Source organism: Artemia sp. Qi Xiang Cuo, chromosome 2 (genome assembly GCF_049724085.1).
Source record: "Artemia sp. Qi Xiang Cuo chromosome 2, ASM4972408v1, whole genome shotgun sequence".
Lineage (NCBI taxonomy): Eukaryota > Metazoa > Arthropoda > Branchiopoda > Anostraca > Artemiidae > Artemia > Artemia sp. Qi Xiang Cuo.
Window position 1 is genome coordinate 7,138,098 of NC_142795.1, and position 24,465 is coordinate 7,162,562.

Genomic DNA, 24,465 nt, shown 5'->3' on the forward strand with positions numbered 1-24,465 from the left:
CATTTTTTCCAGGTCTCAAAGACTCTGAAACTTCGTCATAAGCTCAGATGAATAGAAAGATCTTAAACCGAACTGGCCAGCCATGATAAAAAACGACAAAGAGAGAAATATCAACGAAGAACGAGCAAAGAGGATTATTTTGCAACAGAATAATTAACTTCTTGTTCATTTTATCTTATCCAGTTGCTTTGCTGTTCTGATCGAAGAAACTCTACTAGCTTCTGTGACCTATAAGATCGGTTGAGACAATTGTAGACATTGATTTGGTGGTTTTTATTTCTTGGTTTAGGATTTTATCAGTTTTTAGGCTATTTTAGTTTTTATCTTTGTTTCATCGGCGTTAAAGACGGCTTGTTTTCATACAGACGAAATATCCGCGTCGTTTTAGTTCTTATCTTTTCTTTCTACTTGCCGTGGTAACGTTTGCCTGTTCTTCGTTGAGATTTCTTTTTGTTGTTTTCAGATGAATAGGCCCGTGTGCTCAGCTCAGAAGAGAATAAATGACTTAAAATTTAAAGAAAAATCAGATGGTAATTGGTACCAATATTTTTATATATATGTGTTTAATTTAGGAGTTAATTCTTTATACAAGATTTTTATTCGAATTTATTTGTATTTCCGATGAATTTCTTGGAAGCTGGTGTTCAAGTTAAATAGAACATTTTCTAAATTCACGCATTCATTCCATTTCAGAATGTAAGTGCATATTTTGGAAAAAGTACACATTTAGAAAATGACTAGATTGACTAATTATTGACTAAAATGACTAAATTGACTAATTGACTAGATTGACTAACTATGTGCACAATTGCTATGACTTGTGGGAAAACGCTGTTCAAACCACACATTCAATTTCCAGACACCCCCCCCCCCAAATAAAAATAATTTGAAACTCGTATCCCAACTACCCAACTATCCGTAACTCTCTTGCCTTAAAGAAGGCGAGTTTCAATTCATTTGTCACTGCTGACAAATGCTATGACACAATTAACTGCAAAATAAATTACTAATAAGAACTGTTTTCAGCGAACTTATTACCTAATGAACAATTTACAAAACTTATTAACTAATAAGAAACAATTACTGCTAAGAAACGATCAGTGCCATTTTCAATAATTAGTTATTCATTTGATTCCTGAACAAAGTTTTTCGCATGTGTTGAAAAATTTCAATGCATGCAGATTTGCATTTTTTCGCAAAAAGGGTGGAAAAAATCGTCCGTAACTGATTTATACCTTATTTTTTTTTTTACGCAGTATGATAACGCAGTATGATAACGCAGTTATGAAACGCAGTTTTTTACGCAGTATGAAAACGCAGTATGATAGATAGATACATTAGATAGATTTATTCACACGAAAGCCCTATTGGGCCATGGTGACACACAACAAACAAACAAGCAAAAAAAAAAAAAAAAAAAAAAAAAAAAAAAAAAAAAAAACGACAGAAACTGACAAAACACTAAAACTGATAATTCAAAGAAAAATGTCACGATGCCTCATACCTACCCAGACGAACCTTCCAATATTATTTATAACTAAATAACACATACTTTTCAAATTTCCAAAATCCAATCTCTCCCTACCAAAAATTTCCAGCCACAATCCCCTCAATTCCTTACATTCCCCTAAAAAATGATGCAAAGACTCACTCATCCATCTCTCAAAACATAGGGCAACTGTGAGAACTCAAATCTAGCGTATGTGCGAATTAACGTAAAACTACATTTGCAGATTAGATTATAGCAGGAAAAGTCAGGCAATATAGTATAATTACCGCAATAACTAGAAAAATAGAACGCTATTAGACACAGGTCTTATATTTCTCCAGAAAAGGCTTCTAAGGTCATATTGATACCATCATCTAAATTTTTTTTTACAAATTTTACATCTAAAAGTTTTAGATCTAAAAAAAATATTTTACAGCATAAAATACAAAATTAATTGTAGAACGTTTCACGGTATAAAATACTGTATGCATTAATTTGGTACTAAAATCACTTGTCACAATATCAGGCTTCCGACGTTTGGACAGTACTCAGATGAAACTAATGTATCTTCTTACCCAATGTATCTGTATGATACATTGTAAACTAATGTATCTTCTTCTACCCAATGGGTTATTTAGGTTTCAATCTTTATCATTTTCGTACAGCCTAGAATGCTATAAAATCCAACCAACTTTACACTACCAATTACAGTTTTGTGATTAATAGTTATAATTATAGTTATATAATTGTAACTATAGTTATAATTATATAGTTATATAATATATTATTATAGTTATATAATTATAGTTATAGTTACACTACCAATTATTTATAGTTTTTTGCTTCCAAAAAAAGAGTATTATGGCCAAAAAGCTCAATATTTAGATACTTTATAAAACAAAGTGAATAAACATCCAAGAACACCAAAAAATATACATTTCCAACATTTCCTTTTCTTGGAAATGGAAATGAAACTACAGTTACTTTTGTGGCTTCATGAAGGTAGCTGCCAATTGTATATGTGAGTAATTATATATTATATATTTTATGTTAGTCTATTTTAGTTTTACATATATTTTTTAGTTTTAGTTTTTTTTTCTACGCTGAAGACGCCTTGTTGTATACGGAGGAAATATCCGTTGAGTTTGTTTTTGTTGTCTTCGTTTTCATTTACTGACCATAGACCCATTTGTCGTCTTCATATTGATTTTTTTTTTCTTTTTCATCAAATTGTTTATTATGAGTCTGTTGAGCAATTTATTATTTCACTCTGAACACATTCTTTTACTTCAACAGATTTTGAAGACATATCACAAGCCCATATCTGTTCTTGTTTTTACAGCGTTAATTTGTAGCCTACAGTAATAGCGAGTTTATAAGCTAAAGAGTAAATTAGAATATTGGAAACCAATTGTTTGTGACGTGACGCTGTGACTCCATCCATTAAAACCAAAGACTTCATTAGCCAACTGAATTAGCCTCCATGCCTCAACATAAGCCAGTTTGGTTCCACCGGGACCCTGACGTTGACTGATCAGATCTGGTGCAAGCTTCTTTCTAAGAGTAGACTGAATTGTCTTGTGCTCACCCGTCTCATATTCAATCTGAAAATATTCAGCATGTTAAGATTCCAATATAAAACCAAAAGAATAGATTCAAAATATTTATATGAAAAATTCTCTATAATTGAAAATTTAAAACCAGTACTACTATTGCGGCAAACTACCCTGCTTAATGTAAAAAATAAAGGCCATTTCTTATATTACAAATATTTAAAAATTAAATTAAATTTTAATTAAAATTTAAATTAAATGTTAAAAATGTAAAATCAGTACCACTATTTCGGCAAACTACCCTGCTTAGTGTAAAAAATAAAGGCCATATTTTATATTACGAATGTTTAAAAATTTAAAACCAGTACCACTATTTCGGAAAACTACCCTGCTTAGTGTAAAAAATAAAGGTCATATTTTATATAACAAATGTTTTAAAATTTAAATTAAATTTTAATTAGAATTTAAATTAAATGTTAAAAATTTTAAACCAGTACCACTATTTCGGCAAACTACCCTGCTTAGTGTAAAAAATAAACACCATTTTTTATATTACAAATGTCAAGCAGGGAACCAAACATATTCCTCATCAGAAAGGCCTTACCTCAGTTCTGCAGACCAAAAAGCCACTAATAAAACTGCTAACTAAGCGCTTTTTTTATAGTAAATTTTGATGAGTCAATCGACTATATTCCTGGACAGAGAAGTGGCAGCTAACTTAAAAACAATCCAAAATCACTGAGCATATAAGACGTATTTTAAGTGAAAACTATAGAATTTTATTATTTTTAACCATAGTCACAACACCACTTTTCCTCAAATAAATCTGACCTAAATCCTTCCCAGTCAAAAGGAAAATACTTAAACTGCTTAAATTCCCTAAATTGAAAAGTACACTTAAACTACTCACTACAAACCGAAACACGGACCGATCCAGGGGATTGTTCTTGGACATGTATCCTCCCGAAGCTCTTAAAAAATTGCACTAGATAAAAATTAGATATAATTGTGATAGAATTTTGACTCATTATTGTTATGGAGAAATCATTTTATGAAGGAAATTTTACAGAACTTCTAAAATTTTGCATTGTTACTCGGGACGAGGACCTCTTCTCCTATCTCGACACCTGTAAAATAATACTACTTACGTCAGTGCGTCAACCCAAGACGACATCAACCAGTGCAGACGTGAAGTAATTACAAAATCATAAGCACGATTTAAAACGACTTAAAACTGGTCATATGTATGACTTAAAATGACCTAAATTACTTTCAAAATGATATCTGTTTAATTTAATCTTTTCTATTTTTCGATCTTTTTTTCTCTTTAAATGCATTTGAATGTGACGTCATTCACATCAAAACCCTTTTTTTAAAATATGAGGCTCTAAAGCATAGTCAGCCGAAGGGTGCACGTATTGTCAATGACCCACCAAAATATTGCCATATCCCAACCGTGGGCCTGCGCCCCAAGTTGGGAATCACGGCCCCAGAACGAGGCCAAAAATCTTCTTTTACAGATAAACAGTTTTCAGACCCGTTTTAAAACTGACTTCAACATCGTTTAAAGTCCAATAATTCTGGAGCCACGAGAATAAAAATCGACCATAAATATCATAGGCAGCGCAAAAGCGCTGCCTAAGTAAAGAGCAAAGTGGCCACAATGTATTACTTTTTTTTCAGACCCAGGCACTTCGTATAGAAGGAGTTGTCGTAGAAACTTCGAAGTAAGTAAGCAATCGGATTAACAACGCTTCTTTGAGTACTAAGATCCTCCCGTCGGCCCTGCAGTGTGTTGCTTACAGCAAAGTAACTATAATCTTCGAAAGGATCTCATACGATTGAAAGTAGAAAGTTCTAGTGACCTTTTTAAGAGTCAAAAGTGATTGGAGGGCAACCAGGCCTCCTTCCACGCCCATCAATTTCCCAAACATATCCAATCAAAATTTTAAGATAGCCACTTCATTCAGTATAGCTCAAAGGTCAATTAAATATATCTCTTGGGATTTTAACCCCCCCCCCTCCACACCCCTCAGGGCAAGGACTGTAAGTTATGTAATTCACCCATTGTTTACCTATAGCATTTGTTATTGAGAAATGTGGGCATGTTTGACCTTTTAGTTTCCAAAAAGACGAAGGGGATTCAAGCAAACCCTTCAGAGGAAATTGAGGGGAGAGTTGAACAAAATCAAAACATGCTACGTGCATACGAATTGTCAAAAAAGCGTAACTCAGGAATGACTAAGTGTAGTAATGACTTACTACTACTGAATACAACACTACTACTACTGTTACTACTGCCACAAATAGTATGATACTAGCGCTATTAAGACTAAGGGTATGCAGGTAAAAATTTTAGAGAATATAGAGGGGAAGCTAGAACTAAATCAAAACACGCTATGTGTATGCAGGTTGTCAAAAGGCCGTATTTCAGGAATGGACTAGAACAAATAGCTTTGAAAATTCAGGGAATGATTAAAGGGGAAGATCAATTGACCAAAAGGCCAATATGTGTACGCTACTATTAATACTACTAACACTGCTAATACTAAAGCAAAAAAAGAAGAAAAAAGTTAAATCCCGTTGCACACTACTGGGCATCATGAGGGACAACTTCCAGGGCATCATGACGGGGATGTTCAACTGACCAAAAGGCAACATGTGCATGCTACTACTCCGACTGTTACTCCTGCTGATAATACAACACTACTAATACACTACTACTATGATACTAGTACTATTAGGGCTAAGCGTATGAAGGTGAAAATTTGAGAGAATATTGAGGGGAAATTAGAACTAAATCAAAATACATTATGTGCCGGCAAATTGTTAAAAGGGGGAACTTTAAGAGAATGCTTAAAGTGGATGCTTAAATGACCGAAAGGCAATAGGTGCACGCTATTGCTAGCACTACTGTCTCTGTTACTTTTACTACTACTACTTCAACTATTGCTTCTATTGAAACTACTACTAAGGCTAAGAGTATTAAGATGAAAATTTCAGGAAGTGTTGAGGGGGATGTTGAACTAAATTAAAAGTAGAATATACACATTATATAAAGGAAAAATCGGCAGTTTTATAGCAACGACTAATTGTATGAAGTAGAAAATTCCAGGGCTTGATGAAGGGGATGTTCAACTGACCAAAACGCAATATGTTAATACTACTGCTAGTACTAGTGCCACATATGTTAATACTACCATTAGTTGTACAGCTAATACTAAAAATACTACAACTGTGATTGGTAACTACTATTACAACTAAGCCTTCGGGTATGAAGTGCATACTGTGGAGGGAAATTGAACCGAATCACAACACGCTGTCTGTATGCAGGTTGTGAAAAGGGCGTATCAGCAACATCTTAGGAATGGCTGGTGAAACTTATAGGCCTTGTTGTGGGGGATGTTGAACTAACCAAAAGACGATATTTGTATCCTAATACTACTGCTTCTACAACAGCAACTACTACTACTTTTACTATTCCTACTAAAGCTAAGGCCACTACTATAAATTTTACTGCTACTACTATTATTATTGTTACTATTACTATGCAATTAAAACCATGGGTATTAAGGCAAAAATTTAGGGGAATACTGAAACATTGCTGAACTAAATCAAAACAAACCATGGGCATAAAGGTTGTCAAGAGGACGTATAAGTAATGCTTCTGTAATGGTTTATGGTATTAAGTTGAAACTTTCAACGCTTGCTGAGGGGGGTGTCCGAGAAAACCAAACGTACTATGTGCATACTGCTACTGATACTACTGCTACTACAACAATTGCTACTGTGCAAACTAAGGGTATTAAGGTGAAGGAATGTTTAGGCAGATGTTGGGCTAAATAAAAACGAACTGTGAGCATCTAGATTGTCGAATTGGTGCGACTACAATATCTCAGGACCACCTTACATTATTAAATTTGACCTTTCAGATCATGCTGTACCAGATTTAGAACCGACGCGAAGGCACTATGTGCATACTAATTAGACCCCGGCGCCGTGCCGGCGGATCGACCCAACGCCGCCGAATGGTCGTAACGCCGCCGGCTTGCCGCGGGCGCGCCGCCGCCGGTAGAGGCGGCGGCGTTCGGTCGACTTTAAATTAATTTTGCGGCAATTCTTTATTGCGTCAACCGCAAAGCCGGAGCTTTTCCTTCTCGTGTGGTTTAGTATTTCGATTTTCCTGATTAGAAATCAAGCAGGGCTTACACTATTCCCGAATTTTCGGGAATTTCCCCCAAAATCTATGCGTCACCCCGAAAAAATAATTTGGTTCCCCGAATCCCCGAAAATCACGCAATCACGGTGTCACCCCTAGCGATTTATCACCAGTGACTTTCCCTGCCAAATATTCTTTGCATACCATAATTCTTCACTATTCTCTTGTTCATTAATTTTCGTCTCTTTTGTTACTTTGCATAAAAACCAGACAGATGCAATATGCAATTGCAAATATTACGATATGCACAGTTCTTCATATGTTAACAAAACAAAGTATCGTCTTTATGAAATGAGTTTAAATCATTTCGAATGCAGTTTCCCAGTCGCTATTTCATACATCATTCGTAGTCAAGAATTTTATTTTCAAGTTGAATATAATTATAGAAAGTATTAACTACTATAAAGCTTCAGCCTTCAGCTGGATTTTGAAATTGACAGCCGACAGATTGTTTCTGCAGCTGAATTGTAAGTTTGCAGATTTTTTTTGCTGTTTTTAGATAAGATTTTCTTAATTTTTAATACTCAATTGTTGAACGCCTGATAGAAAATAAAATCTTCTTTCTGAAAGATTTTAACCCCCCCCCCCCCCCAAAAAAAACCTTCTATTGAGACAAAATTTAGCTATAGACTAAGCTATGTACAAGGTTGGGGAATTAAAGTTTGAACCGGAAGTTATCCCAAAAATATGATTCATAAATAAATTGTAAAGTATTGCATATCGGGGGAAAGGATAGGGGGATATCATTTTGAAATGATAATACCTCATTTTTTTATTGAAAGCAGGGATGCCAAAAATATAATTATTTTTTTCATTTAAAGTGGAGACAGAAGAAAATAATATCAAATTCCCTGGGAAACCATTGAAATATTTTGATAGACCCAGGCCCCCCCCATTAGGACTTGTTCATTGTCTTGGGTATTTTGCGATTTCTTATAGGCTACTGGCCTAATTTGGCTTTTGTGTGTGCTCCCTTTTAATTAGATTCTTTGGATCTTTGGAATGCCAAGGCGAATCTATGACTCAGTTTTCCAATAATTTAAGGTATATCTGAATAATTTCGACATTTTTGTTGTAGTCTTTGTACCCCTTTACTCATACCCTAAATTTTTTTTTCAAGGAACACTAAACTGTTTAACGTTATTTTGCGTGTTTGTTTGAACCATATAGCAACCTAGTTAATTATTAAGTAAATTATTCTTCTAATTAAAAGCTGAGACGGCATCCTATCAAAGGGGTATCCAGAGGGGGGGGGTAGGGAGGTATTACATTTAAATGATAATATCTCAAGATTTTTTTATCGAAAGCAAGGATCCCAACAAGTTTTTTTTTTAATTTAAAGCAGAGACGGCATCCTATCAAGGTGGTATCCAGGGGGGGGGGGTAGTGATCTATCATATTTAAATGACAATACCTCGTTTTTTTTTGAAAGCAGGGGTGCCAATAAGATAATTTTTTTTTTATTTAAAGCAGAGACGGTATCCTATCAAGATGGTATCCAAAGGGGGGGGGCATAGGGAGTTATTATATTTAAGTGATAGTACCTTGATTTCTTTTATTGAAAGCAGGGACGCCAAAAAGTTGACAAGTTGACAAAAATTAACAAGATTTTCGTGAGCTATACTTGATACAGCACTTGCATGGTTTTATCGTCCAAAGGGAAAGGGACATATGCGTCCAACCCGTTTTTTTTCTTATTGATGAAACAGGTTTATTTTGAAAACATTCATTCATTAGTATCAGGCAGAATCACACTAAAACGAATTGGTGTGACGAATGCGGTATCGACAACCACACCTAACGTTGCGCTCGAGTGACAATGGCACCCTTGGTCCAGTGCCCAAGTTACATTAAAAGGCCCGGTCATAATAAAAGCTTTCAATTTGGGAGGTTCAAGGAGGAGTCTTTGACAGTCTCATGACCTCAGGGTACTAGATGTTGAAACGTTCTTATGTATCTACAGTGGTTTCAAAAATTCGATCACCCCACAAATAATTACCGAAAATATGCACAAATATAACAAATGTAACATTTGCAATATTATAACACTTTTTTCAAAGCTTTGAAGAATAGCAAAAAAGGCTAAACACCCCTAACTACGCTTGAAAGCTATTTTAAAAAGAAACTCTTTGGAGATTTCCATGGAACTGACCATAGCAGAAGCTTTGAGCCTGGGTGGGGATCAAAGAGGAGTCTTTGAGTATTTTCACCACAGGTGATTCATTGTTGTGACTTTCTTAAATTTGATAATTTTTGTGAGCATTTGGAAATCAAAGCTTAAACTCAATAACTGATACTAAGTCTCCTAACATTTTGCTTGGATTAAAAGTGACGAACTAGGAAGAAAATCTCAACATATTCCTGGATCTACTCCAGTCTGCATATTATTTCATTTAATTACATTTAAAATGAATGAGCTTTTCATTTTTTACCTAAGAAAATAGCTGGCACTTCATTTTTCTTCATACCGAATAAACCATTGAGTTTTTTTGTTTCATTGTAATTGAAGTGTTCTCATGTGAAGTGTTCATCATGTATTTTTCAAGTTGATAAATTTATTCCTTTTAGATGCAGTTTATAATTTGACTGATATTAGGTATTTGTAAATTTATAATTTGGAATGAATCCCCAAAAGAAAAATGAATACTATCCAAAAGAGCAGCCAAAAGCAATAAAAAAGCAGCAGTTCAGCCTTAGCCTACATGACATATATTCCATAAATAAGCCAAAACAAAACTTTAAAATGCATTTTTTTTAAATTGTTATTAAAAACCAGTCTTGAATACAAGAAGCCTTTTTAAGAATCCAAAAGAGCAAAAAAAAAAAACAATCAATATCAAAGTCAACCAATTCGACTGTTTTAAAGGTGACAAAACAGATGTTGGCAAAGGGCATTAAAAAAAAATTAAGCTTCTAAGTTCAAACTTAAATTTTAAGTTTTTACCCAGATAACTGACAAATTTTGTGATACGGTATTTGAAGTTTTGTATGCAGCAATGCTTGATGAAAAAAAACCTACTAATTTTGATAATTATTTATGTTAAGAATTCACACAGCCATTTCATTTCTACCAGATCTCTACTTCTCTTGATGAATAACGAAGAAGACCAGTTTCCAGCCAGCGACTTGTGAATTTTTGAACTCATGAATAGGCTCAAATTTTTTGTGAATTGAAGCTGCGATTTGAGAAAGACTGATGAAAACATTATTGTTGGCGGTCAACTCTGATCGCACCGGCGGCGCGCCGTTGACATCTTACCGACGGCGCGCCGCCGACATATTACCGGCGGCGTGCTGTTTTTGGCCCCGCCGCCGCCGGTCTTCTCTCATCGGCGCGGCGCCGGGGTCTAATACTAATAATACTATTACTACGATTGCTGTAACTAATGACGCAAAGAGTATTAATGTGAAGCTTTAAGGGGGATCTTCAATTAAACTAAAAAACAATATGCATGCAGGCCAAAGGGCATACAAGCAATATCATAGGCAGCACAGCTGTATCATGAATAGCAATATCATGTAAACTTTTAAAGGAGTCCATTTTATTTGGAAATTAAAAGTTCTAATGTCCTTTTTAAGAGTCGGAAATGATTGGAGGGCAAAAGGCCTCCTCTCAAGCCCACTAGTTCTCCAAACATATCTAGGCCTAATCAAAATTTTGAGATAGTCATTTTGTTCAGAAAAGGTGTAAGGTCAAGTAAATATATCTCTATCTCTAGGGGTGTTGAGTTTGTCCACCCACCAAAGCTATCCAATTTTCCCATTATGTTTTAAAATTGAATCATAAGGCACTGTGTTTATGCTGATTGCCAATAAGACATCTCAGCGATATCCAAAGAACGACTGAGGTTATGAAGTTGAAACTTTCAGAGCTGTTACTATTAGCACTTCTGCTCTTACATTTGAACTAAGTCAAAAGAATGTAAGTGCATCAAGGTTGTCAAAAGACCGTAGATACAATATTTTGGGAAAGATATTTAAGTTTTATTTTTCAGAGAAACTTGAGGAGGTATAAAACTAAATCTAACAATACTATACGTGTTCATAATTTTCAAAAGGGCGTATGTTATTAAAAATTGTCGAAAAGGTTTCTCCAACACATAAATAGCAAGCCAAACTATGAATTCTTATAGAAAAAAAAACGAAAAGATTTAAAATATTCTTTATTTTAAAAAACTTTTCCCACAAAACAATTTTTTAAAATAAAAGTAAAGAGATACATTAAACCAAAAACGAGCAGAAATAAAGTCAAATAATTTTCCAAACGTAGATCTACCACAAATCCCCATCAATAAATAAATGAAACCTAACACGAACAGAAATTACAAAAAATCAACAAGTCAAACTCAAAACGAGCAGAAATTAACATGAGTAGGGCTGACGCCCCCATGCCTTCTGAAGACTAGCAAGAGGTGTAATCTGCTATGGGACAAGGTGGGGGGCAACTGCCCTCGCAGACCACAGTTTGCGCCCGCCCCCCTTGCTGAAATTTAGTGTTTTCAAAAATCTTTTCAAAACTAAGATAGACCTACATAATTCAAGCATCCACAGACACAGATCAGTTTCCTTTTGTATAGGCTATTTTTGTCTTTATGGAGCTATTTGGCTCATTTTCCCCTTTTCTCTGTCATTTTCACTTGACTTCGGAAAATTAGCTCCAACTTTGTGCCTAATTTAAGATCAATGAGGCTTGGATGTATTATTGAGTTATTTTTCTTGTTTTCCCCAGATTACTTGGCATGGAAAGAGTTGTTGTAGAAGCTTCAGAGAGGGTTTAGTCATTTTTTAAAGTCAAAAGTGGTTGGTGGGCAACCAACCTGCCCTCCCATAGCACTTTTAGCTGGAAAACTGATGACAAAGGTCCAGCTAATTAAGGACTGCATGACTTCAACATAACATTAGGTATGTTGTCAAGACCCATGGATCTCTTCACACCAAGACACTACAGAATGCGTAGAGTTTTAGGACTGGAGTAGTTCAGACGATGGAGGACAGTATCAGTCTGATCAGGGAAATAGTGAGCTTCTTTACCGTCTTTGTCCAGGTTTGAGAATTCGTCAAAGGCTTAACAAGAACTTAGGTCTTTGCCTGTTAGTCCTGTTGTTCATTTTTAGAGAAGGACTTGAAATTCACTTAGACGACAGAAAAGTCTCTTTGACGATTTTCTACCAGCTCTTAGCAGAAGCCTTTCGAAGCTTGGTAGTAAATTTTTCCTTCTATTGAACCCGGGATTACATAATCGTGCAAAGTGGTTATTCATATTATCTATGTCTATAAGATAATACATTTTGGTAAATTATTGGCAGGATTTGGCAAAAAAATCAAACTTGATTGGTTGACAATATTAAATGCAACCCCAATGCAATGACCTAAAAAACGTGAGTGCCTTTCTCCTAAATAAACAAAGCTTGAATATAGCCAATTAAAAACAAATTAAAAAAAACTTACTTTTCCAAATTTCTTGTCAAATGGAAACATTTTAATTCAGAGTCATCAACAGCATAGCTAATTTAGCCAGTTTGGACAAACCACAATTCACCCAGTCCTTCAAAAGGCATCAACAACTAAAAAAAAAAAAAAAAATTAAATACATACCAGCCAGATAATGAGTTATCTGACTAAAGTCAGATAACTCATTTCAATAGTGACAGTATTCCAAAAGATAGCCAGAGATGAGAAAAATAGTCTCAAATATCAAATCCAAAATATGAATTTTTTTTATGATTTTGTTTGTCTTTTGACTTGAATGTTGAAAAATTATTCATGTGCCTGAATAAGTATGTTCATAGGGGATTTTTGGACTAGTATATATCATCCCTGGAATCTGGATGATTTTTGTCCATTGGTTTCACATCTGCTTATGAAATTTTCCTAGGAGAGGCCAGAATCAAAATTGGTTAATTGCACTTTGGGGGCAATATTTTTAATTTTAGGGGAAGAAGCCCTTCAAATTAACCAAGAAATCAGGCCTTTCTTATTACTGGCACAAAAGATCCATCTCCAAGGGGCAAAATTTTGATATAAAATTGCACCACAAACTTCAACATGTTGTAAATCTGTAGGACAGAGGTTTCACTCCTCTAACTACAAAAAAAAAAAAAACACTTTATATTTTCCCAAGAAGGCGGATCATAGATGTATGTTTATTTTTCTTTCTTTTTCTTGTATTAACATGACAATTACACCTAACCAGTGGTTACGAGAAATTTAAAGAAAGCTTATTTGACTAGAATTTTGATTTTACTGCCACTGAAGTGAAAGAAATTATTACACCCTATCAAGGTTATAAATTGAAAACTTGAAAAATATATCTAGCCTACTGCTTAAATGAGACACAAGGGAAGTGGTATTGAGCCTTATATCTTTCATTAACACAAATTTATAAGGTTTTAAAATCCATTTCTTAAATTAAGGAAAAAAACTTTCACATAGCCTAGAATCTGGTTGAAATAATAGGAATGGTATTTTCAAAACCAAAGGCAAAGAAAAAGAGACCAAAATCCAAAAATTAAGCTAAACATTTTCTGTCAAAATTTATGTTTGTATAGACCTATTATTTATGTAATCTTATAAATCCTAAAGATAAGGAAATATAAACATAGTATTTTAATAACAACTTCCCAGGGTAAAGGTATATTTTGGCAGTGGTGTAATTTTGTCAAAATCCTGGAGGAAGGGGGAGGGGCAAAGTTGGAGCCAGTTTTTTCAAACCAAGTAAAAATGACAGTAAAAAATATACTAAAGAAAACTGACCTGTTTCTTTGGATGCTTTACTTATCCAAGGTTATCTTAGTTTTGACAAGATTTTTGGCAGAAACTGAATTTTAGCTGGCATAGAGGGGGAGGGGGGAGGGAGAACTGGGGTTTGGAGTTTTCAGTTGCAAGTTAAACATAACCCTAAATCTTTCTGGTGTTAAGTCACTCAAAAATGTAGCAGCAGATGCACAGTCCCAGATATCCTGCACAATAGTCAATCAGTTGCTGATCCTGGGCTGAAAGTTAAAATTTCAACCAATATTTCTCATAAGTTTTTTCCTCCAATTCCAGTATTGTTTATCCCACACCCCCTTTATATGATATATCACATAAGATGGAACCAATTCTGATTAATGATACATTTGTTCTAAAGGAACTTATATCCTTCAAACTAAATAAATCTGCTGGTCCAGATGGCATTCACCCATATATCCTACATTAATCTTGAACAGTTTGAGTCAACCTCTTTCATCAAATCACTGAAGAAAAGTCACCTTAAATTGCAGCTTGAAGCAATCAAACGATTTCTCCTTACAGAGCTTCAGAATGATGATTTGATTTGTTTTCTAAGTTCTTTAGTGACCAGTTGCAGTTGGATGATGAGTAGCATCCCAGTTGAATTTACACTCTCTGGAGGACCCCTCAGCATCCAGCCTTTGTTTGAAAACATCAAAGGATTCAGCAGTAACTGTTTCTTCATACAGTTTGTTCTAACTGTTGACAATTTGTGAGGAAAAGAATTGAGTGAGGACTCTGGACATGATGGACTGCTTGACAAGTTTCAGGTGATAACCTCTAGTTCTTGAATAGGGAACAACAGTAGGGAATAATGCTGGGAAAGCATCAGCCCTAATTATCTTATAGGCTAGAATGGTATCCCCTCTATTTTTCCTGTACACAAGTGTAGGGTCATGTATTAAAAATTTGCTCCATATATACAGTTTGAGGTATATATTTAACCATAATGGAGGGAAAGGGGTATAAAACTGTATTAGAAATCAATTTTAGATTTGTATTCAGGATGAAGTTCAATTTGAAATGGTAGGTATGTGATAAAATTCTAGTTTAGGGGTTTTTAATATCTTGGAAAGTAGTTGGGTTAGAAGAAAAAAAACTCCCAGGAATGCATCCAGAGTCTTAATGATCCTTTAGAAAGGAATTTTGAAGCAAATACTTCTGCTGCCTTTCCCTCTAAAGGGCAATGACCTTTGATAATCTTTGTGGTGTAAAAGTGAAACCTTGCAAAATCAGCCATCTTGCCCAAATGCACACAAAAAAGCATTTTGATTGTCATACATTTGCTTAATCCTGATTAATAAGGCCTTAAAAGATCCTAACAATTATTTTTTATATATGGGAAAAACCCTTTGATATAACTTAAGATTCTACTGAAATAACAGGATATAGATTTTTGAAAATTAAGGCCTGCAAAAGAGATCAAAAACTCAAAATTAAGGTAACATTTATTTTTGTTAGAATTTGAATAGGTAACAGATATTTTGTGTATAGAATCTTCTAAGCCCTGGATATAAATAAGGGTAGACATTACAGTTTGGCAACACCTTTCTTGGGAATTCTTTTAGCCATATAATTATTTATTCCTGAAAGTTTTATTCACCTATCATAACTACTATCCAAGATAGTAAGAAGCTCCTAGACAAGAATTTTAGGTAGGCCAGGCTATTCTATAATAGTTAGGCCTGCTCAAAAGGAAAAACTATTAACACTGGTATATTCTAGACTAGCTAATTTTTGCTACCTTGGAAAGTAGGTAGGATAGGAAGATGAAATATATATAAAGATGAAATACTGGAAGACCTACAGACTAAAGTATGTCTCTGAAAGCTGTTTTGAAGTACTTACCTCTAATCCTTCTCTCTCTAATCTTTGTTTTATAAAAATGATACCTTGCAAAATAGATCTTCTGCTTAAATGAAGTGCAAGGAAAATATTTTTAGCTTCATAATTACACTCAATCCTAGTTTATGAGGTTTCAAAAATCTGCAAATAGGCTACACTTCCTAAATTTACACAGAGCCTATTGATATGGCTTAAAATTCCACTCAAATAACAGGAATTGCATTTTCAAAACTAAAACCAGAGAAAAAGAAACTGGGAATTAAGGTTCAAAGTTGTTTTGTCAAAATTCCAATAGAAGAGCATTAACATAGTAGCTTGGCAATACCTTCCCAGAGTTCTTTTTGACCCTGGATTCATAATGAAAGTTTTATTTCCCAATCTAACCACTTTCTAAGATAACAAAAATTAGCTAGTCTAGAATTTTACCTTAACTTCTGACAACTTCTATAAAATCCTAAATACTTAGGGTACTTGTGTCATTTCTAAATGCACTTTGCTTAATTTAACCCCTATCCTATCCTAATATGCAAATAGGCTTTATAGCCTATATCATACATGGTCTATGCATTTTGCCATGGGTCTATAACAACCTGTAGTTCAAAAGGGTTTAATGATAAATTAGCAACATCAACAAAACAATGCATAAAAAATATATTATTTGGGATGTGTATTTGTCCCTTAGGGCAGGAGCAGGAAAGTAAAGTGAAGGACTTTTAGTAATTATATAAGCCTAGGTAAGTACTTTTTGAAGTTGAATAAATATTTACCAAATCATATTATTGAGTTACAACTAAAGCGAATATACCACTTGATGCCTTTTCTTATGCTCTTCATGAAAGAAATAACCATTTTTTTCTGAAATGAATTTTAGTCCCCACCCCTATATATACCAATTAAGGGTACATATTTGCAAATTAAGGGGGTGGGGGGACAGTTTAAACTTACCTCTTATTTACATCAGAAATAAAATTACCCCTACCCCCTAATGTGCAAATAGGCTATATACCCTGAATTGGTATAGGCCTATACAGGGGTGGGGGTTAAAATTCAGTTCTGACAAAAATGATTATTATATTCACAAAGAGCATAAAAAAGACATCAAGTGGTATATTCACTTTGTTTGTAACTCAATAATATGATTTGGTAAATATTTACCTGAAGTTGTTTTCAGAACTTTACAGTATTTACTCTTGAGTGGGGCTAACTGTAGCCTAGATTAACACTATATTTTATCCTATTTCTTAGCTGGCCTTTCTCAATAGTCTGTGAATCAAACATTTTGCCTAATTTTTTATATGCTGACTCTTTTCTCCCAACCACTTAGGCTATTCCCTTTTTCTTCCTTGTTGCTAGATAAATCTAAAGAAAAGACCAATAGATATTGAAATGGATGGTTCCTCCTCTCTTCCTGCAAGGACTCAGGAGGCTTCTTGTAATCACTATACTACTTGGTTTATAGCCTATAAGATGTAGGCTATCCGATTAATATCCTCTAAGAACTTGCATATCAACTTAAATCCATCAACACAGTCACTGTTCAAGCCCGCTCCACTTAGTATGTCACTACTCTGTCGAATTCTTTTTTCTCTAATAAACTGTCTAATATTCTTCCTCCTGTCTTCTGTTCCCGTACATTCAAATAACAGAAAAGACCAATAGATCAACCCACTGTCCGCTATTTTAAATTTTTAAGTTTTGCGTTGCCAAAAAGAAAAGATGTATTGCCATTTCGCTCCATGGACTTGTCCATGGAGCGAAATTATACACTGACCGAAATTAATACCGACCGAAAGGTTGATAGATAAGTAGTTTATTAGTGAATAAACCGGGACACCGGTGTTTCACTTCTGCAACTACAAAAACTGTAAAACGTTAAAAAGAGAGAAATAAACACAACAAAGCCCACAAATGAGAAAAAAAGACTACGAACTAAATAATAAGCATATTACTTTAGAAATCAACTATGAACATTGATCAAATCAGGCCATATCAATAAGAAATTGAATCACTAGAGAACGAGTAAGTTTACAAATACTAAGCAAATGCAAATCGAAAGGAAATAAGATAAACAACTCATTTAAACACTTTATCAAAAGCGAGCGAGGACAAGAATAACTATTACATTCAAAGAGGAAATGATAACAATATTCAACACGGCCACATGAGCAAAGTCGAGTGTCGCTTATCCCAATTCTGTGTAAAAAATAATTTAGGTGGCTATATCCAGTTATAAATTGGATTAAGTAAGGAGACGGGGTAAAGTTTTTAAAAGACAAAAGATCATCCTTATTACTAAAGAGTTCATTGTCCAGCTACTGACGGAATTCTCAAACCTATTATACCATTTGTGATAAATAGCATTAGTCAAAACGGTACAGGGGACAGACACAAAGGGAATGATATTCTTTTGTAATGTAATATATGTGCCCAAAAATTGAGCAGCTAATTCATCAGTAAAGGTACTGTGATCAGTAGAATGGTGGAATAATGGAAAAACAGGAGGGGGGGGGAATTGGGCCATAAATTAGGACAATTTCTATTAAAGTAACGTAGCAAAGATATTTCAATAGTTCGATAGTCAATTGAAAGTACATCGGTAAAGGTGAATATGACCTCACTTGAGGCAGTTCTGAAAGATTTGGAAATCCAAATCAAAGAAGGCCTTTGAGCTGAAAGTAAAGCTTTCCTTATATGTGTTTTCCTGATTGCACTGATCCATATAGGAGCAGCATACAGAATAATACTTTCAATAATACTTTTATACAGCAATCTTAGGGTAAACGATTTTAGACCCCAAGTTGATCTGGCTATTCTAAGGCGGCTGGAATATTGTTTAGCCGAATTCACTCTGTAAATAATATGAGGAGAACAAAGTAATTTTCTATCTAAAATAACCCCCAAGTATTTGACATTATCTTGAATTTTAATTATATTACCACCGAAACATAGCTTAAAAGTAGAGGATTTATGTTTGGAGTTGAATAATATAGCTTCGGTTTTATTCATATCAAAGGTGAGTTTATTATTTGAAGCCCAATCAGTGAATTTATCGAAAACATTTGTTGCCATTCTTTCCATATTTGAAACCTTTGAACCCCTTATGACAACACACACATCGTCTGTGTAAGCTTGAACTTTGCAATTAATGTCAATATTTAACTCGAGTCAGTCATTTATATTTATTAATTAAAAAAAACTTTCCGAAAAATAAGATTTTCAAAGAAACGTAAAGGCCATTTTAAACTTAAGCTCAGGAGATACAAATACCTCTTAAATTTCAAACTCAAAACGACGAGAAATTACTATAAAAGAATAAATGAAACCAAAACGAACAAAAATTAAATAAACAATCATAGCAAAAAACATATCAGTTCAGTTCAGTTTTAGTTCTCATTCAGTGAACATCTAAAAAGCGGATTATATATATGACTGAAATTGTGAAATACATGATCCAACATTCAATTAGTTTTACTTGTGAAATATATATCCCGCAGAATTTGTCGAGAAGTTTATTATCTTTGGATTTTGCTGAGAAGTTCACTTGGAATTGCTGTTAGCCGTGGCATTATTAACGGTGGCTTAGCTAATTGCACGCTTTGAGTCAGCGTGCATTAAATAATTGACTGTTAAACAGGTACGCCTTTCTATTTTAAGTAGCGAGTAATTACCATCAAGATGACGGAATCAACGGAAGTCCAGCTACAGATTTTAAAGAAATTAAATGAAATGTCAATAGAGCTTAAAAAACGGGATCCCTTGTGCGTAAAGGTAGAAAAGTTATCTATGGAAATTTCGTCAATTTCGGAATCTCTAAATAAGAAAATTTGTGAAGTGGAAAAAAGATCGGAAAATACAGAAATGGAAGTTCGTGAGCTTAAAATGGAAATTTCAAAGAATAAAAAGATAATGGATAGAATCGAGGCGGATCAAAAAAGGTGTAATGTGATACTCTACAATTTTGACCCAAAGATAAGGGGTTCTAGTCTAAAAGAGGACATTCTTAGATGCTTAAATGAAATTGTAAGAGGTGCCAGGTTTATGCAGACAGATATTAAAGATGTTTTTCGTTTACCTTCAAACCAGAAAGTCAAACCAGTCGTAGTTAAATTAGCGTCTACGGAATTGAAAAAATCAATATTTACTTCGGCTGCACTTTTCAAAAGGTTTCATTTGTCAGTTGCCCCAGATTATACTTCTTCAGATTTATTGGCACGGAGAAAGTTGAAACCAATTTTGGAAGCCGCGCGTACGGAAGGCCATTTACGTCCAAAGCCGAGGGGTGTGAGACTTTTCGTGGGGGATAAGATTTTTGCATACGATAGTGAATTGGGTAAAGTGAAAGAAATTTATCGGGAACAACGGAAGGTTATAGCAGTAGAGGAAATAAGAACCCATGATCATCAGAGTTCCAATTTAAATCGTAATATGCGCACGGCAAATGAAGTAATGGTCAATGCAAGTTCACTAAGTAACGAAGGATCAAAATCAGTCACGCTAGGGATAGCGAATGTAGTTCAAAAAGAAAAACGTACGAGTATCGAGATGGTTAGCCCTCATGCTATTTCTAAAGAACCTGGTACATCTTAAGCTCGTTCAAATCAGATTAATCAGATTATTTCACGGGACAAACGAGGACTGGTAAATTCAGCTGCTAGTTGGTAGAGCTTAGGAAGCATTTCTTCGGTATTTAGTGTAGAAGATGGGGACCCGGCTGCTTTTATTTGTGGGCAGTATTATACCCCCGTTAGCCAAGAACCTGCGGTGGATTTATCTCAGCAGAGTGTGAGACGGGGCAAAAGAAATAATAAGAACATTAGCCCTTTGGAGCAGGATAAAGGCGCAAAAAAAAGTGCTCGAGAAACGGAGACGATTCAGGATTACGAATCATTTGCGCCTCGCCAGATAGTGAAATCTCCAGTTTTTTATCAGGAGCATCCTACTTGGGGGGATATAGTAGTGCCTGGGAAGCAGTCAAAATTGCCAGAATAGGGAATACAGGGCCAGAGTGAATCGTGCTTAAGTTTTGTTGTTTCGAATTTACAAGGTTATAGTAGGGAAAAGTTAGAAAATTTATCAGAGTCAAGTACATCAGCCGGTTGTGAAAGTTGGGATGTTGTCTGCCTTGTCGAGACGTGGAATTCTCTAGATGAATTTTCGTCGTATGAAGACTTTGATGTTTTTGAGTGTCGAAGAAAAGTCTCGGCAAATGGCAGATACTATGGAGGAGTATCCGTGCTTCTAAGGAAGGGTGTATTTAATTTATTTCGTAGGCTAAAAAGTGAGTCTGAAAATTTATTATGGTTATTATTATCAGTTAAAAACATTCACCTTGTTGTGTGTGTTGTTGATTTTCCTCTGAAGAATAGTTCTTACAGCCGTAAAGAAACATGGGAATTAATTGTAAATGGAACACAGATGTATAAAAGAATTTAACTTCGCCGTAATTTTGTTTTTCTAGGGGGTTTCAATGCATATACTAGTGAAGAGGACGAGTTGCAGGTTGGTGAGCCCCTTGTAAATGAATCAGGTCAGAATGTTTGTTTGGAGAATGAATGTGAGTATGTTTTCCCTAGTAGGAAAAGTAGGAATAGGTCTCGGAAACTAAATAGATGGGGAAGGAATTTAATAAATTTTGGTAAAAAGGAAGGGTTAATAACTATGAATGGAAGGTTGGGGGAGATTTTGGTGTGGGTAATTTTACGTGTTACAGTGGGTTTAGCCCGAGTTTAATTGATTATATTTTATGTAGTTTTTCTCTTTCGCCCCGGGCGTAGTTTTTCTACGTGCAAGGAAAGGATCCGTAAACCAGTTTGGATAGCCAAGGAGAAAGAAGATTTGGTTAAAATGGAACTAGAAAGTGAGGAATTTCAGAATGATTGCCATTCGATTTTGAATTTTTCAGAACCAGCTGAATTGCACCAAGTTGTTTCGGTACTTACAGATATAATTTATGAGAGAATCAAGCCTTTATCTCAGGATAAAAAACATCCGACCAGAAAAGATAAGGGTTTTTTCGATGATGAATGTAGGCAAAAAAAGGAAGAGGTAATTAGGGTTTTCAGGGTACTTAAAGCCATAGACCCTTTGGACAAGGACACAAATTTACACCGGTTAGCTGAATATAGGAAACTAAGGTCAGATTATGATAGGGTTAAAAGAGTTAAAAAGATAGAGAGGCATAAGAAAATTAATGAGGAAATTAAGAGAGCTTATAGTGTGAATAATTCAAGAGAGTTTTGGTCGTTTGTAAAATGTTCAATCCAGGGCACGGGAATAAGAGGTGACGTCCCAGCAGTTGAGACGTGGCCAGATTATTTTGAGAATAGAGAGTCAGAATATGTTATGGCGAATGAGTTGAATGGTTCAGAGGTTAGAGAGCCAGGTCTAGGGACGGCAACATATCTTTTTAGGCAGAATAATTATGATTTAACTAGGCCTGTATCTCAACAAGAAATTTGGGATCAGTTGAAAAGGATGAATGGAAATTCGTGTCCAGGAACAGATGGTATATCTACAAAGGTTCTGAAGTTAGGAAGGACAACTTAAATACCCATGTTGGCTGCAATTTTCTCGTTTGTAATAGAGAAAGCTTGTTGGCCTCGCTCAAGGGACATTTCTGTAGCAGTGCCTCTTTTTAAGAAAGGTAATAGGAAGTTACATGAAAACTTTAGGTCTATCTTTATGGGGAATGTGGTAAGTAAATTGTTTTGTAAGGTTCTGGAATTTAGGCTAAGAGATTGGTTAGATAAGGAGGAAATATTTAGCCAGGTACAAGCGGGATTCAGATCGACATTCAGCACTATTGACCATGTTTTTACTTTGGATGCATTGAGAAAGAAATATGCTAGAGGAAAAACTGGTCGACTGTTCTTAGCCCTTTTAGACCTGAAAACTGCTTTTGATTCGGTAAATAGGAGGTTATTAATTGAAAGTCTGTTAGAAATAGGCTTGCCGTCTTGTTTTGTAGCAATAATAGCAGATATGTATCGGAGGGTGAAATTTTCTGTGAAGGTTATGGGAAATTTTTCTAGGCTGGTCAAGTCTCATCTGGGTGTGAAACAAGGATGTACATTATCTCCTAAGCTCTTCTCCTTGTTTGTTAATGATTTAGATAGGCTTATGAAAAATAATGGAGCCCCTTATGTATCTTTGGATTGATTTAGTCTATCATGCATGTTATTCGCGGATAATATAGCATCTAGTGGCGGATAGCAGAGAGAACCTTCAGAAGCAATTAAATATAATAAAAAATTATTTAGAAAAGAAGGAGTTAGAGTTGAACGCTAAGAAATCAGTAGTATTAGTAGTTAGGAGTAAAGGAGATGTTGATTGAGAGGTTCTTCTAATTTTGGAGGAAAGGTTTTAGAGGTAAATGATGAATTTGTTTATTTGGGTGTTAAGTTTAGTGCTTTAAGGGGGATGTCTAGGCATGTAGAAGATTGTAATTTAAGGGGTAATAGGCTAATAAATATGTTATATAATTGAGAAATAATTTAAATCAGCTAGCTGACATGAGGATCCAGAAAAGAGTTTTCCAGACAAAGGTAGCTTCTAGTCTACATTGGGGCTCTGAGGTTTGGGGTTTTGCTAAAGGAGCTAAGCTAGAAGTAGTTCAGCTAACATATTTTAAGAAAATTCTAGGCTTGAAGGATTCATTTAGTTCAGTGGTACTGAAAGGAGATTTGGGGCTTTTTTCTTTAAGAAGTGTTAGATTGGTTAGAATGGTAAAATTCTGGGAGAAAAAAATTAGGCTACCAAGATTTTGGCTTCTTAAGGCAGCTTATTTGGAGACCTTAAAGGATAGTAGACATGATTCTTGGTCAAACCAGGTTAAGAAAATACTGGACCTTTGTGGACTTTCGAAGATGTGGACTTAAGGAAAAGGCTTTATGGATGAAACCGTGTCAGCATGGAAGGAAGTCCAGCAAACCCTAAAGGACCAAGAAATCCAAGAGTGGCAAGCTCATAAGGACCAATCTATGTCTTTGAGGTTTTACTCCCAAGCCAAAGACGGTTGGGGGGAGGAGGTTTATCTTAAATTTGGGTTGAATAAAGAGAATTTGAAGAATTTGTTGTTGGTAAGAGGGGATAGTTTGGATTTAGGTGGGAAAAGGAAATTTTTGGGAGAGTTTAGGTTGGCGGCTGGCCTTTATTTGTGCCCAAAGTATGGATTGGCGAATGATCACTTATTTTATTTTGTATCCGAGTGTGAAGAGCTGTCTGAGTTGCGGATTGATTGTTTCGGACGAGTGTTTGGGAGCGAATGCTGGTTAATAGAGCGGATGGCTGAGAGGAACGCATGTGCTATTAAACAGTTGTGTAAGTTTCTTCGTTTAGGGACTAAATATAGGGAATCATGTTTGAGGGGATAGCCTGATGCTATTTTTATGATTTGAATTTTATTATATGGTGTTTGTTGGTTAAAAGTCGAACCTTGGTGTGTTTCTTTTTTGTCGTTTTGTTGTTCTTTTTCTTTTTTCCTTTTTTGATTTTTACTATCTAAAATTGTATTTTGTTCCTGAGTGTTCGTTTATAGATTGTATTATGTGTTGCTATGGCCCACAGGCTTTTTGCAATAAATCTTATCT

The 24,465-nt window shown here is 35.0% G+C and overlaps 2 protein-coding genes across 5 annotated transcripts in view; both read right to left on the reverse strand.

The window, feature by feature from the left end:
- LOC148954857 (uncharacterized) overlaps window positions 1-17,537 on the reverse strand; it is a 31,973-nt gene extending 14,436 nt beyond the window's left edge. The window contains exons 1-3 of one of the 3 annotated variants that reach the window (XM_089098928.1): window positions 17,161-17,537; window positions 12,710-12,825; window positions 2,898-3,093 (exon numbers count right to left, since the gene is read on the reverse strand). In XM_089098928.1, coding sequence (XP_088955054.1) covers window positions 2,898-3,093; window positions 12,710-12,739 — 226 coding nt within the window. In that variant the 5' untranslated portion in view covers window positions 12,740-12,825; window positions 17,161-17,537. Of the gene's footprint in view, window positions 1-2,897; window positions 3,094-12,709; window positions 12,826-14,511; window positions 14,823-17,032 lie in introns of those variants that run through there. The other 2 variants (XM_089098926.1, XM_089098931.1) reach the window with 2 other exon arrangements.
- Window positions 1-24,465, reverse strand: part of LOC148954853 (pyrimidodiazepine synthase-like) — a 317,734-nt gene that overhangs the window by 184,604 nt on the left and 108,665 nt on the right. The window lies entirely within an intron of this gene.